Here is a 17,068-nt window from a genome sequence, read left to right on the forward strand (position 1 = left end):
GTCACCATCCAGTTTTTTAATTCTGGACTTGGTCTGGACTGCCCTCTCGGCTAAACCATTGGGTGCAGGGTGGGATGGCAAGGTCTTAAGATGTGTAGTGCCATTGAGACTTGCAAATTTTTGGAATTCCCCGCTGGTGAATGCCGCTCCATTATCAGACACTATTATCTCTGATAACCTGTGTATCGCAAAACTCTGACACAATCTGTCTATGGTGGCGGCAGATGTGGGTGATCACACCTCATATACATTCATCCACTTCGAGTGAACGTCTATAATCAAGGGGAACATTGTGCCCAAAAAAGGCCCCACATAGTCAATGTGGAGCCAGACCCATGGCCTTCCTGGCCATTCCCAGGGATGCAATGGAGCAGAAGGGGGAAATTCTGTACCTGATGGCATTGCATGCAGCTTTTGAGCAAGTTTTCGATTTCTACCTTTTTGCTTAAAATTTTGTCTCAATCTGTCTTTACAATGTTGCATAATGTGTCCATTATGATGGCAGTAGAAACACTCAATTCTTTTAAATTGTCGTTCACTTGCAGGCTGTCTGATTCCATCTCTGCCGTTATTATTGTGGGTTTTCTCTGTTAAACCGTTGCTTTTTGCTGGTCTGTCAATGGTGTTTGTTTCCCGCCTTTCAGTGGAGCCCTGCGCTTTCACACCATTTCTAACCGGTGCTTCCCTCCCGATGTGAAGGACGGCGCTATTTTGTGCTCCCTTGATTGCTTCTGAATCCCTGACTGCGCTTCCCATAGTGAGCGCCAACTCCAGTGCCTTGCTGAAGTCTAACACTCTTTTTTGAACAGCGTCTTCATTAATCCCACATACTAATTGGTCTCTCAACATGAAGTTAATCGACATCCCAAACTCACAGAGCTCTGTCAGTTGTTTTAAGGCTGCTACATAGCAAGCGCCTGTCTCTCCAGGGGCACAGCACCTCAAATTAAATTTAAAATGCTGCTTTGTTACTGAAGAATTCGGCTGAAAGTGGCTTTCCACATGGTTTACTAACTCATCAAAGCTCTTGGAATCTGGGCCATTGGATGCCTTCAGACTACGAATTCGGCCGTATGTTTTACTGCCACATGTTGATAAAAGGATCGCCCGCCTCTTCTCTTCCTCTGATATGTTGTTGGCCAAAAAGAAGAACGTTTCTATAATGTGACCAGTCATCAGCAGTCTGACCAAGCAATTCGATACGGCAAAACTGTGGCACACTGGAGGGAGATACCTGCAGCGACTATGATGAGGGCTGTACTTGCAATTGCCCTGCAAGGCATGGCTGATTCACTTCAGTGGAATTTTTCTGGCTTTCCTCGGCGTTGTCAACTGGTTGTGTTTTGCCTTGTCGCCAGTTGGTATGTTCCTTCTGTTGAGTAGCTTTGCTCAGTGAACACGGTTGCACTCCTATCTACCAGTGAGTGAGTTGGTAAACAATATACTGCAGACGCAGAGACCAACATAAGATGAAGCGCGTGCTGTTTATTAACACAAGTAACAGGGCACTAACGCAACATGTGCTTCTCAAACCAGGCCCTATTCTAAACTACTGATTAACATTGTAGCCCACACTACACAGCAATTGGGTAATACAGTCACGTGGTCAATCTGCTCACATTCTCTTAAAGGTGTATTGCACCTCAGATTACCACGAGGGGATATTAGGATGGCTGACCAAAGCTTGATCAAATGGGTGGGATTTAAGGAGTGCCTTAAAGGATAGAGAGGTGGAGAGGTAAAGAGGTTTAGGGGGGCCTAAATGACCCCTAAGCATGGGGGTCATTAGCTGAAGGCACGGCTACCAATGGTGGGTTGAAGGGAGTTGGGGGTACTCAAAAGGGCCAAAATAAAAGGAATGGAAAATTTTGGGGAGGCACGATGTTTGAAGGAGATTGCAGAGAGAGAGGGGCGAGGCCATGAAGTGATTTAATCATGAGGATGGAAATTTGAAATTGGAAAAAATGGCAGTGGGAGCAAAATCCAATGTAGGTCAATGAGGACATGAATGATGGGCAAGTCGGGCTTGGTGAGGGACAGGACATGGCAATGGCATTTTGGATGAAGCAAAGTTTACTGAAGATGGAAGAGAATAAAGAATGCTGTATAGTGCATCATCCATAAAACACAATGGTAAATTCAAGAGAAAGAACAAAATTAATTGCAAACAGTGAATGCTTTAAACATCAAGAATATCACTTCTATCTAGAAACAGTATAATAATGTAGTAAACCCCAGGAGTTAGATCATAAACGTTAAAGATGACTTTGTGACCTAGCTGTCTGCTTTTATATTCATATTTGGAAAATAATCATTGGGATCATTTCAGGAAAAACATTTCCCTTTCCCCTTTTAAGATTAAATTACTTTTTCTTCTCAGATTTCCGAGCCAAAATGTATTTCCTTTATTGTTTTCCACTTGCAGTTTCCACTAACAATTAAACAGCGGCAAAAGAACTGTCAGAAAATTGAGATGCTTTCATCCTATTCTGCCCAAGGCAACAACTGCACAAGCTATGGTAATTGCACATTAGCCACAGAACTTGAGCTGAGATCTTAAATGCATCTAAAAGGTTCATGCACAGTGCAATGGGACTCATCTATTTTTCAAGTCAACGTAAACTATTCATGCAATGACTGCAGCATAAAGTGCAACCAAAAAAAAACATTTGAGAGCGATGATGCCAAACAATGTTCTCTCAGTACATACAAACATATTAATCAGGAGCAGGGGTAGGCCATTCAGCCCCTCGAGCCTGCTCTACCATTCAACAAGATCATGGCTGATCTGATTGTAACCTCCCGCCTCCCTGCTGATAACCTTTCACTCCCTTGTTTATCTATCTAGCTCTGCCTTAAATATATTCAAAGACTCTTCTTCCACTGCCTTTTAAAGAAGAGCGTTCCAAAGACTCACTGCCCTCTGAGAAAACATTTCTCCTCATCCCTGTCTTAAATGGGCAACCCCTTATTTTTAAACAGTGACTCCTAGTTCCAGGTTCTCCCACAAGAGGAAACATCCTCACCAAATCTAGCCTTTCAAGACCCCTCAGGATCTTATATGTTTCAATCTAGTCACCCCTTACTCTTCTAAACTCCAGTAGTTACAAGCCTAGCATGTCCAATCTTTCCTCATAAGACAACCTGCCCATTCCAGGTATTAGTTTAGTAAAACTTCTCTGAACTGCTTCCAATACATTTACATCCTTCCTTAAATAAGGAGACCAATACTGTACACAGTACTCCAGATGTGATCTGTCTAGTGTCCTGTCCACTGAAGCATAACCTCCCTACTTTTGAATTCAATTCCCCTCACAATAAATGATAACAATCTACTAGCTTTCCTAACTACTTGCTGTACCTGCATACTAGCCTTTTGTGATTCATGCACTAGGACACCCAAATCCCTCTGCATATCCAAGCTCTGCAATCCCTCACCATTTACATAATATGTTTCTTTTTTATTCTTCTTGCCAAAATGGACAACTTCACATTTTCCCACATTATACTCCAAATGCCAGATCTTTGCCCAGTCACTTAAACTATCCATTTCCTTCTGTAGCCTCCTTGTGTCTTCTTCACAACTTACTTTCCTACCTATCCTTGTGTCATCAGCAAATTTAGCAACCATACCTTCTGTCCCTTCATTCAAGTTATGTATATAAATTGTAAATAGTTGAGGCCCCAGCACTGATCCCTGTGGTACACCACTCGTTATATCCTGCCAACCAGAAAAAGACCCATTTACTCTGTTTCCCGTTAGATAGCCAATCTTCTATCTATGTCAATGTGTTACCCCCTACACCATGAGCTTTTATTTTCCACAATAACATTTGATGTGGCACCTTATCAAATGCTCTCTGGAAATCTAAGTACAGTACATCCACTGGTTCCCCTTTATCCACAGCACATGTGACACCTTCAAACAACCCCAGTAAATTAGTTAAACATGACTTCCCTTGCACAAAACCATGTTGACTCTGCATGATTGCCTTGAATGTTTCTAAGTGCCCTGTCATAACATCTTTAATAATAGCTTCATTTTCCCTGTGATAGATGTTAAGCTAGCTGGCCTATAGTTTCCTGCCTTATGTCTCCTTCCCTTTTTGAATAAAGGAGTTACATTTGCTATTTTCCAATCTAATGGAACCTTCTCAGAATCGAAGGAACTTTGGAAAACTAAAACCAACCCATTAACTATCTCACTAGCCACTTCTTTTAAGGCCCTAGGTTGAAGTTTGATGCCATCTTTAATTTTTTAAGTTAACTACAGATGGTGGGTCCTCCCCTTGGAATTTTTCTTTCTATTTGGAATGTATCTATTCTGAAATATCCCTTTAAATGTCTGCCACTGTACCTCTATTGACCTATCCCGTAACCTCATTTGCCAGCTCACTTTAGCTAGCTCTGCTTTCATGCCCTCATAATTGCCCTTATTTAAGTTCAAAATGCTAATCTTGGACCCACTCTTCTCTCCCTCAAATTGAATGTAAAATTCAATCATATTTTGATTGCTGCTACCTTATAGCCTTGTGGGTAGCATGCCAAGTCTGCATTTGTAGCTGAAGTTTGAGCACTCAGGGATTATGCTAGTCCAGTGGTTATGTTATTGGACTAATAATCCAGAAGGCCAGACTAGTATCCTAGAGAATGTGAGTATAGATCCTGCAATGGTTATTTCAGAAGTAGAATTCAATTCAAAAATTCAATTCAAAAATAATCCAAAAATTTAAATAAACTGGTATCAGAAAGAGTGATCAGAAAACTGTTGAATTGTAATAAAACCCAACTGGTTCGTGGGGTTTGTTTTAGGAGAAAATGGTTTTTTTACTCATTCATGGGATGTGGGCCAGCATGTATTACCCATCCCTAGTTCAATCTCCCTGTGAAAGGGCGCGCAAAGCCTGTGAGTATGGTTAGACCTGTGAGAAAGTTAAAAATGTTATTGATCAGAGAGAAGGTGAAGTTGGTAGAGCAAGTGGAAAACTATGGTATGAATTGGAAGGCGGACTTTGCATCAAGTTTGTCCACCATTCTGGCAAACACCTTAGAACAGTTCAAAAAACAGGGGCTAGAATTTTATTGCCTCATCGTGGAGGTGACAGGGCTGTAAAATGTGGCGAGCCATTCTAAACTCCATTGACTTCGGCGGCACTGTAAAATCCCACTGGCGTAAAATTCCACCCAGGCATTCTCTCAAGCAAGGAAGAGAATGAGAACGGCTGCATAACCCAATGTCGAAGAAGCTCTGCTAACATAGTTGAAGGCAGCAGAGAACGCTCCCATCTCTGGCCCAATCCTGAAGGAAAATGGAGTCACCGCGGCAGAGAAGCTGGCCCACATGGAGTTCACCTGCAGCAATGGAGGGCTGGACCGATTCAAGACAAGGCTTCTGTGCAGTAAGTGGTGAGGGTGCAGTGGGTATGACAGCAGTGACAGGTGACTGGCTCCAAAATGGTCTCGACCATATCTTGAACAAGCATGCACCTAGAGACATTTTTAATGTGGACGAAACCGAACTGTTTTACCATCTTTTGCCAGACCACTCTTTGGCGTTTAAATGTAAAACATGTAACGGTGAAAAGTGGAGCAAGGAACATGTCACGGCTATGATCTGTGCCAACACTGATGGCAGCAAAAAGCTGCCACTTCTTATGACAGGAATGTCCAAGAAGCCACATTGCTCTGTGAATGTCGAATCCCTACCCACATAGTACGAGGCTACCTGTAATGGTTTGACGTGCCGGACAGGTTTCTACTTGAAACAGATAACTTTATTACAGGTCTATGACTAGAAAGCTCTGCCCCCCAGATTACTTGCGCTCAGGGCTCATTCGTCAAAAACAATCATGTGACCTCTAATAGGCAGTGGGAAAGGTTATACCTTCAATCACTACATTTCCTCTCCCTTCAGTTTTTTTTAATGTTTCCTATTTACAAAGAACATTTTAATCCACAACATTTACATATATACACACAAACAGGTCAGGTGATTGAAGATCAAGTCTCTGAGGTGGTTTTCTAATTCGGTTAGAGTTGCGTAGCTCTACCACTTGAGGTTCTCCCACTGGATCGACATGATCAGGAGCTGCAGCACCAGGTACATCATTAGAAAGTGGCAGTTCAGGGCCAGGCAATTCAACAGAGACATCAGGTATGTCTATTCTAGGTCCAACTGTCACCTCAGGGATTAAAGGTTCGACATTAATCACAGATGGAAAAGTTGGTTGTTGGAATGACTCTCTACTCCTTAGTTGATCTACATGTTTTTGAACAATTCAGTCTTCCACTCCTACTTGGAATGACAAGGGGCAAGTTTCAGAGACAATTATACCAGGAACCCAACATGGTCCATTTCCAAAATTCTGCACGAACACTGTATCTCCTACAGTAAATCTTCAAGCTTTGCTATGAATATCGTGATTCAATTTTTGATTACTCTGATTTTTCTCTACTTTCCCATCTAAGCTTGGAAACACCAGACTTAGCCTTGTGTGAAGGCGGTGTTCCATCAATAATTCAGACAGCGCTGAAGTTGAATAAGGAGTCGTGTGATAATTGAGAATAAAGTGGGAAAGTCAAGTTTCTAGAGTACTTTCGGATAACCTCTTCATCCCTGATTTGAAAGTTTGCACAGCTCTTTCAGCCAACTCATTTGATGAGGGATGATATGGTGCTGTTTTAATCTGTTTAATTTCATTTAAACTCATGAACCTCTGAAATACTATACGAGAGAAGACTGCACTATTATCCAAAACAATGACTCCTGGTAGGCCATGTATACTAAAACATTGGCACAGCTTTTCAATAGTTGCACTTGATACCAGTGATCTAACTTCGTACACATCCATCTACTTAGAATGCGCATCGACGATCAATAAAAACACGGTCCCTAAAAATGGATTTATATAATCAATATGTAGTCTAACCCAAGGTCGATCAGGCCACAGGGATGCAGTGGAGCTGAAACGGGCAACTTCTGTTGTTGCTGATGCTGGAGACAGTGCTTGACCATGCTTTCAATGTCACTGTCAATGCCTGCCCACCATACATAGCTTCGCGCAAACATCTTCATCTTCGAAATGCCTGGATGCGCACTATGAAGCCCTGTCAAGAGTGGTTCTCTTCCTTGCAAAGGGATGACGACTCTTGATCCCCACAAAAAGATTCATCTTGACAACTTAACTCTGTTTTATGGGCATGGAATAGTCTCATCTCTTCAGACACTGGTGAATTCAACTATCCTTGCAATACAAGGTCTGGGACTTTTGGCAAAATTGGATCTCTGTTCATCCAATTCTTTATTTGCTTCTCACACACAGGCGAAGAATCCAAGAAATTCAGCACAAGCACAACTTCTTGTGATAGTGGAGCATGTACAATGCTATCTGGTAACGGGAGACGACTGAGTGTGTCCATAATTGTAATATGCACACCAGGATGGTGCATAAAGGTATACTCATACACAGATAATATCAAAGCCCAATGTTGAATTCTTGCTGGGGCTATCAGTGGAATGGCTGAATAAACCCATTAATAGTTTATGGTCTGACAAATGGTGAAATGTCGTCTATGCAGATACTGGTGGAATTTCTTCACTCCAAATATCATTAATATTTCCTTTTCCAGTTGTGAATAACCTTTCTCAGTACAGCAAGGGTTCTGGAGACACAGCCGATTGGCCTTTCGGATTTGATTTCTATCTTTTCTTTTTCTGTTTGCCACAGGGTTTTGTCTCATCCTTCATTTTGATTTCACAGTCGGCCAAATTTCTCTCTGGTGAAATCTTAACTTGGTTCTGTTCCGTGCTTGAGCTACCCATGGTTTCATTACCCACTTGGAAAGTTCCACGACGTTTCCTTCTAATGCCTTTTTTGTTTCATTCAGCTGATTCTTCAGCTCTTTTGTGTCCTTCTTGTATCTCTTGGCTTCCTCCAGGAACATTGAACATTGTTGAGTCTTCTCTGCCCACTCTTTCCTCAGTTCGTTCATAGTGGCACTAAATTCATTTTGTTTCTCATGATTTTCTAGTGGAACCAACTCTGACCTGAAAGATCCTTGCATTCTGTGATGGTCCTTCGATTCTCCTAACTCATTCCAAAATATACTGTCATATTCTCTTAACTCCTCAGGAATTCCTCCTGTTCTCACTTGAGATATTTCTGACCAGTTGAACTTAATGTTTTGTAACCAGTTGTGATCCAGAAGACTAGGTCCTTCACCTGTCACTATGATCGCTGGAAGCTCGGCTGTCTATTGCCTATAGGACACAGGTATGGTGGCGATACCCTTCACCTGTATGGACTCTCCAGTGTATGTCTTCAATTGAGCCATGCTTTGCTCCTGGGTCAGTGGCTGGGTACCTTCATTTAGGTTTTTAAACGTGTGCTCTCCCACCGCTGTGGTTGAGTCTCCTGTATCTGCCTCCATTACTAGTGGCTTCCCATTCACTTGAAGGGTATTGGTTATTAGTTCAGTTTTTCTGCTTTGACATTGTACAGGGGATAGATATCGGTATCGGCAGCTTCAGGTTCTGATATATTATTCACTTCAATCATTTTGGTCTTCTGTCTTATGGGCAGTCTCGATTTTGCCCTGCATTGATTTATTAAGTGCCCTTTCTTGTGGCAGTAATGGTATTCTGCCTCTTTGAATGTGCAGGTGTCCGGTACGTGGTTACCCCAAATCTGTAACAGATTAACTTCGGAGTCACTGCTGAAATGCTTCCACTAGGTCTTTATGTTTTTCAAGCAGCAGAGACCGTCTTTCGCTTCACTGCTGTGCCTCTGGTTTTCACACCACCCCCGGCGGTAGGTTCCCGCCCCAACTGAAGAACGGCGCCATGTTGCACATTCTGTAAAGCCTGCGAGTCCCTCACAGCACTTCCCATGGTCAGTGCTATTTCCATGGCGGGCTTCAAATCGAGGTTGACTTCTGCAAGTAAATGGCACTGTATGGCGTCATCATGAATGACACAAACTAACCGGTCCTGCAACATATCATTGAGTGTATCTCAAAAGATGTAATGCTCAGTCAACTGCTTCAACTCCACTATATAGGTTGCGATGGACTCTCCCAGGTCATTAGTCTGGAGTTTCAAGTTAAGTTAAACTTAAACCTCTGCATTATTACCGTTGGCTTTGGCTGAAAATGTGCCTTCACGAGATCTACCAATTCGTTAAAAGATTGAGAATTGGGCGTGTTCAGGGCTATCAGACTGCGGATGAGGTTATATGTCTTGCTACCACAGACACTCAAATGAATAGCTTTCTGCTTCTCCTCCGTGGTTAATTCATTTGCCATGAAATAAAAACCAGGGCACTCTACATACTGGCTCCGGTCTTCCATGGACCTGTCATAAGGGTCAATTTTGCCGAAGAGTAGCATGACTGGTGAGTATACTTCTCTTTTTTCCCTTAAGAACTGATGTATTCACATTCACAAGGTGAGGTTCAGCGCCAGAGGTATTTTACCCTCGTCGCCAAATGTAATGACTTGACTTACCGGACAGGTTTCCACTTGAAACAGATAACTTTAATACAGAGCTCTTTTAGAAGCTACATGCTTGAACCAGATACATGACTAGAAAGCTCCGCCCTCCCCCAGATTACCCACGCTTAAGGCTCATTCGTCAAGAACAATCATGTGACCCCTAATAAGCAGTAGAAAAGGTTATACCTTCAATTGTTACACTAACAAAACCCCTGGATAACCCCCAGCATTTTCTGAGGGGTGGATCAAGAAAATGGACAAATGAAAGATCAATGAAAGAAAAGGAAGATTGTTATCATTACAGATAACTGCTCTTCGCATCCTGTCATCACTGGCCTCAAGAGCGGCAAGCTGATGATCTTGCCTCCCAACACCACAGCCAAGCTCCAGCCAATGGATCAGGGGGGTGATTAGGAAGCTGAAAACCCAATACCGACAGCAGCTGATCTCTCAGGTCATCAATAAGAAGCAGGAGATCAATCCAACTGTACTAGAGACCATGTTGATGATGAAAAAGGCATGAAGGGTGGTGATGTAAGCTACAATTGCCAACTGTTTCCACCACACTGGGTTCAAACTGGTTATGACTGCACAAAACATCGAAAATGGGGAGGAGCAGGGTGAGGACAACTAACCTGGTGGTGAGGCACTTTTCACTTGGCTGTTGAGAGGCCAGCATGGAAATTTCAGCAGACACAACTAGGGAAACTTACGTGGAGGCGGACGACACTGTACGCTGCACACCATAACTGACAGAGGATGCTATCGTAGATGCAGTATGTTCTCCAACCAAGAAGACCAATGACCCCAGAAGAGTCTGATGAATGCCCTCCCCTTTGCCCGCCTATTTCCCCAGCCAATGCCACAGAGATGCTCTGGGATTTTGCACTGCAGCACAGAAACACTGAAAGCATGTTTGACTGCATTGATATGGTGGACTGTATCTCGCACATCTGGAAACAGCACACTAAGCAGAAAAAGATTACCGAGCTTTTCCGGAGCTAACTCCCGGCCATTTTCAATGCAAGTCCCTGGCCTTTTTCAAGGTCAGGTCGTTGTAAGGTGTGAGCAGATTGCATAAGGACTTTTTCACACACTTACTGCATTACTGTCTCTTCATTTGGCACTTGAGTCTGCTGTTTTGACGCAGGCTGCATTTGTAGGCCTATCGGATTGCATTGAGACTCATTCATGTTGGCTTTCATGAAGCTCCACTTAACATGAACTTGGAGGTGGATCCCCTGAGATTCGACTCATTGAGATTTTACTGTAATTGCTGGCCTTGCCATTAACGTCCACATTCCATGAATGAAAAGAAAATGAATAGAGAATACTGATGGGTTTAGTTTTCCTCATGTGAAAATAGACTGTGCAAGAAATCCACAATTAAAAGAAACTTCTGAATGGTTTGACCTGAACCCTCAGGCCTTTTTGCACATACCTGTACAGACAGTAGACAGTTCCAAGTCAACAGGACCATGCCAAGACCAAACACTGCTGTTGCCACATTCCGCACGTCCCACAAAGACTCCACCAGCGGGATACTCCCCACTTGCCAGTCGTAGCAGAGGGTCATTGGTGCCAACAGTAGCCAGGCATTGAAGGTCAGCAGGTAGGAGTATGTAAGAAATCTGCAGCATAAACAAAGAGAAAGAATTTGCATTTATCACAAAGCATTTCACAGCAAAGGGAATGTGTTTGATGTGTAGTCACTGTTATAACGTAGGGATCGAAGCAGCCAACTTGCGCATTGCAAGATCCCACAAACAACAATGTAATCTGTTTTAGTGGTGTTGTTCAAGGGTTAACTATTGGTCAGGACACTGGGAGAACTCCCTGCTCTTCTTCAAAATCATGCCGAGCGATGGTTAATGTGTCATCCAAAAGATGGCACCTCCAACAGTGCAGCACTTCCTTAGTACTGGATGGAGTGTCAGCCTGGATTATGTGGAGTTGGGATTTAATAAACAACCTTTTAACTCAGAGGGAAGTCAACTATATAATAAATCAAGGCTGCACAACTATTCAGTGAGGGGTTTTGCAGAAGTGAAAGCTCCAAGGTTAAATTGCTGGCCGAGAGCTCACCCGAAGCAGTGGTAAGGATGCTACAGCTGGCCTTGGGCATTACAAATAGGAGCAGGAGTAGGCCATTCGACCCTTCCACCATTCAAGATATTATGAAGCCCTGCTTCATAAAAAATGATTTTATGAATTTACTGACTAGAAACCACTAATCGTATAAAAAAAACACTAAAGGCACATTCCAATGACTTGAAATCACAGTTAAAGATAGCTGCACATTTGCATACTGTACCTTTTATATTCCAAAGCCACTGAAAGGGAGGCAATCTGTCTGCAAAGCCTCATCATGAACAATTGCCTTGAAGGAGTATGAATGGAGGCTACCTTCTAACCCCATTAGCAAAGCATCCACACAATCACCTGGTAACTCAACTGGGTGGAGTCAAGCCATTAGACATAATCACTTGGACAATGGGACTCTGGCTGTGCAAGGAACTTGTCCAGTAATCATGTCGGCCATGCACCTGGAATACACTATAATACGCTACACCATAACCATATTTGGGTCACTGGGCATTAGAGAGAGAGGGTCATGTGACAAACCAGCTAATCCTTTGTGTGTGTAAGCACCTGCTTTCTCTGCAGACCAGCACAAACAAATGAGACACTGAAGAAGCAAGATCCCCTGTATGGGTCTCTCTCTCCATATAACTTGTAAGTTCTAAACACATTGTGCTGTTTTTTTTAACCTCTATGTGGCGCAGATTGAGATTTTAAGAACAGCTCAACCCAGCAGTTGCTATCTTTGAAAGAACAGATAATTCACTGGTCTACATCTTTGAATCACCTTTTCAGCAAACCCAGAAGAATCACTGAGTTCAGCCTGAAGCCAGCCAAGTCACCAACCTTCAAGCGCCATAGACCCTTCAACTGCAATAACTCACCAAGGCTCTTTCGACAAAACCTTCAAAATCTGCGACCTCTACAATCTAGAAGGACAAGGCCAGCAGACAAATAGGAACACCACCACCTGCAAGTTCCCCTCCAAGTCGCTCACCATCCTGACTTGGAACAATATCACCATTCCTTCACTGTCACTGGGTCAAAATTCTGGAACTCCCTTCCAAAACATACTGTGAGTGGACTTACACCACAGGGACTGCAGCAGTTCAATTAGGGATGGGCAGTAAATGCTGGCCTAGCCAGGGATGCCCATATCCCATGAAAGAATTTTTAGAAATATAGCTCTTCAATCACGTTTCATTGAAGAGGCCTCTCATCTCAGTAATTAATCTAGTGAATCTTTACTGCACTGCCTCTGAGGCAAGGATATCCTTCCTTCAATAAGGAGACCAGAACTGCACACAGTACACCAAGTGTGGCCTCACGGATACCCTGTATAACTGTCATAAGAATTCTTTACTCTTACACTCCAATCCCTTTGTAACAAAGGCTGTCATAGCATGTGTTCCTAAATGGTTGCATCTTAAGTTGTGATTCATGTACAAGGACACCCAGGTCCCTCTCAATGTCTCAAAATTTAAGATATTTTACCCCTCTATTTTTTTTCTCCCAAGTAGATAACTGAACTCTTCTCCACATTGTTCTCCATCAGCCACATCCTTGCTACCTCACTTAACCTGGCTATGTCCCTTTGCTGCCTCTTTGTGTCCTTCTCACAATTTTCTTTCTCACTTAAATTTGTACTCTCAGCAAACTTGAATACATTACTTTTATCCTTATTACAGTAAACTCTCAATGCATCAAATCCCAGGGGAAACGCCTTGAAATTCTGGTTAAGCAGAGCTTTGCGATAGCCAAGGAGGCCCAATTTTCCACATGAATGCATCTCTATGTAACCCAGTCTGCCTACAAACGCAAGATAGGTATGTTCACTGCTCAGGCTGCCTTGAGCCATGTCAGCATAGCTACTTGGATGTCAGGATAGGCGACTATTCTCGTCCTCTTCTTCGCTGGAGAGGATGCCTGTTTGTTGAACTATTCCAAGATATCGACAAACTTGATGGAGGAATCTCCCACTCTTTGGCAATGTTCGCTTTCCACGTCATGCTATGGTTTTCTATTTGCTCCATCAGCATCAGCATCACCTTCTCTCGAATCGACAACTTTTAACTTTCCCGCAGGTTTCGCCATACAGGCATACTTTGCACGTCACTTCACAGAGAAACCTCAATGCAAAATGATGGCTTGTCCAGCACACCGAGGTCTAACCACTCCGCTGTGACTGGTCGGTGCAGTCACATGACCCCAGCAGAAGAGGCTGGCTTGCTCGTGCCTCTTTTGCGAAGGGTTATTTTTCTTGCCAGCACCAAACAAGAGTTTGGCTAAACCAAATTGACCACTGTGGAATTTCGGCTAATCACGAGCATTCTTCTATGGATTTTGCTATTCTGCCGGGAATGGTTGATCAACACAAGCAGGATTTTGTGTCATCCGAGTTTGAATCCTCAAAATCTCACTACATTAGATTCTAGCAGTATCCCTTGTCTTGATATCAGGCTAATTAATCAATACACTCACAAAATATGACAGCAAAATACTGCATTTCCTGGAAATCTGAAAGAAAAACAGAAAATGCTGGAAATACTCAGCAGGTCTGGCAACATCTGTGGAGAGAGAGGCAAAGTTAATGTTTCAACTACATGACCTTGCATCGGAACATTTATAGCCTACACTCTCCCTCCATTCTTGAAAAGCAGGGTTATGTTTTCTACCTTCCAATCCACGTGGATGGTTCATCTCAGGGATGTTAGAAACGAAGAACCAATGCATCCACTATTTCTGCAGCCACCTCTTAAAATCCCAGGATGCAGGTCATCAGGTCCAGGAGTTCTGTCGACATTTAGTTCCACTAATTTCTCTTGTACTTAGTCTTTACTGATACTAATTTCATTGAATTCCTCATTCGCAATAGACCTGTGGTTCCCTACTATTTCTGAAATGTTTTAGTTATCTTCTGCCCTGAAGACGATATAAAGTATTCCTTTAATGTCTCTACCATTTCCTTTTTCCCATTATAATTTCTCCTCTGCCTGTGGGTGGCCTGCATTTACATTTGTTTAATGTCTTCCTTTTAACATACGTACAGCAACTTTTACAATCTGTTTTTATTTCTGGATAGTTTACTCTCATTTTCTCTTTTCTCTATCTTCATCAGTATTTTGATCATCCTTTGCTGAATTCCAAAATCCTCCCAGTCCTCAGGCTTACTACTTTTGCTGACATCATTGTAAGCCTCCACCTTAACTTCTCATTAGCCACTGTTGGACCACTTTTCCTGTGGGATTTTTCTTCCTTAAGGAAATGCATGCTTGCTGCTAATTATGAATTAATTCTTTAAAAATGCTCGCCATTACATATCTACCGCCATATCTTTTAATCTAATTTCCCAATTACCTTAATCAAATGGCCCTCATATCTGTGATTGCTTGTTCAGATTTAAGACCCTAGTTTCATATTTAACTAAATCATTCTCCAAACTCAATGTGAATATGATTACTTCCACAGAGGGGCACATCGTACTGGTAGGTAAAGGCAAAGGCTGAGGCTCCTCCAGCAATGGGCTTGCAGTCCCACCTATTTCCATTATTTTTAAATCTATACCTGCAATGCCCTGTCAGTCTTTCCACCCCACCCTGACTAACGCTGTACCTTGAGTGTCCTGCCATCCATTCTTAATTAGCACATTCGTTTAGATAATATCACCACCTTCAACACCTCTTTGTTCCTTTGTCTGTGACATCTTTTGATTATCTGCTCCTATCACTGCTTGCTTGTCCCTACAACCACCCCACCCCCCCAACTTCTCTCCCCCTACCCCCCCAACCTTAAACCAGCTTATATTTCACCCCTCTCCTAATATTACTCAGTTCTGTTGAAGGGTCATGAGGACTCAAAACGTCAACTCTTTTCTTCACCGCCGATGCTGCCAGACCTGAGTTTTTCCAGGTAATTCTGTTTTTGTTTTGCAGTCCCCCTACCTGCCTAACTCACAGTCACATCTGCTGTCCCTGAACACTAATCAGAACAGTACCACTAGCTAAACCATGAGGTATGACTGCCCCCGGGTCAGAATGTCCAGGTAATTCCTCCCCTCTCGGATGCAGCCATAATGTCTGCACCTCAAACTCCAGCTCAACAGCTCCGAGCTGAAGTTCCTCGAGATACAAACGTTACATGGTTGAGGGAAGAGGGAGATCAATCCAGGTTCTTTCCCCTGAGCCCCACTTAGTGATCCTTCCCAGAAGCTTATGGCTGTTTAGATGGGGTTGGGGGACAAATGTTAATGTGATCTACCTGCAATCAAACCACTTGCTGGGACTTGCCATCTCAGCTCACGCATGGGCGAAGGACGAGACAATTACATAGAAACATAGAAAATGTATGGCACAGAAGGAAGCTATTCAGCCCATTGCGTCTGTGCCACCCAACAAAAATATTAGAGCCTGTTGGAATCATCACCAGCAATTCAACATTTTAAGAAGAGGAAATGGAGAGTGGAGGAAACGGGCAGATAGAGAAACGGTACAAAAAATAATAAATTGACATTTGGAGGTAGATTTTTGCCTTTACCATCTTGGCTGTAAAGCATCTCTGAAGTGAAACGCAGAAAGGAAAACTGGGCAGGGAATATCTCATGCCCATTAAACCACCCGCCCAACTTAAATGGAAAGAAAATCTGAATGAGTTCTGATACTGGCATTGCCCCTTCTAAAACGAGATTATTCAGTGGCCTACGGAGAAGATCCACCATGTGTTGCATCACAAAGGGCAGGGGCCACAGGTTCAGCTTCCACTATGGGCAGAGATAATTGATCACAGTTGGAACATCAGTTGGGGTCTAATAGTTCACTATGCAGCCCGTATAGCCAGAGACTACCATCCCAACAGCCTGAGCCAAAGCCCACCAATGAAAACACGGTGCCCAACTTGCTGCACTGAACGGCTCCCTGATTCAGTTGTGAGGCTGACTCAGGAGAGAGAAGGAAAAGAACCTTAAGGATTTAAACCTTCAAAGTGTAATTTTAAGAGAAGCTGGGGCCTTGAAGGTGGTGGGACTTCTGACAGCATTGTACCTAGTGAGGAAGTAAGGGGAGAATGAAGCCGGGTTGTCCTGCTCTGAGAAGTTGGGCATGGAGCCTGCCATGATCCACACTCGGAAAAACAAGATGAGAAGAACCTAGAAAGAAAGACAGAATTAATGGTCAGAACCAGCATCAGGTGGCACACTGTCAACGAGCACAACATAAATAGCATACACCTTAATTTTCAAAGGTCTACAAAATGATGTAACTGTCAGCCACGGGTCAGTTGGTAGCACTCTTGCATCTGAGTCAGAAGGTTGTGGGTTCAAGTCCTACTCCAGGACTTGAGCACAAAAGTTAAGGCTGACTCTCCAGTGCAGTATGGAGGGTGTGGCATGATTCTGAACACTGAAGGATTCTTCACAGTGATGCGGCAAGCAGTTATCTCTCAACTAATCATGAGAAAACAGATTATCTGAGCATTATCACATCCCTGTTTGTGGGAGTTG

The 17,068-nt window shown here is 43.1% G+C and overlaps 1 protein-coding gene across 2 annotated transcripts in view; it reads right to left on the reverse strand.

The window, feature by feature from the left end:
• The window catches only part of tmtc1 (transmembrane O-mannosyltransferase targeting cadherins 1), a 182,695-nt gene that overhangs the window by 84,520 nt on the left and 81,107 nt on the right, over positions 1–17,068 (reverse strand). For both annotated transcript variants that reach the window (XM_078568505.1, XM_078568506.1), the window contains 2 exons: positions 16,611–16,714; positions 10,934–11,123 (listed from right to left, as the gene is read on the reverse strand). In XM_078568505.1, the coding sequence (XP_078424631.1) occupies positions 10,934–11,123; positions 16,611–16,714 (294 nt within the window). The remainder of the gene's footprint in view (positions 1–10,933; positions 11,124–16,610; positions 16,715–17,068) is intronic.

The sequence above is a fragment of the Cetorhinus maximus genome, chromosome 22 (assembly GCF_964194155.1).
Source record: "Cetorhinus maximus chromosome 22, sCetMax3.hap1.1, whole genome shotgun sequence".
Lineage (NCBI taxonomy): Eukaryota > Metazoa > Chordata > Chondrichthyes > Lamniformes > Cetorhinidae > Cetorhinus > Cetorhinus maximus.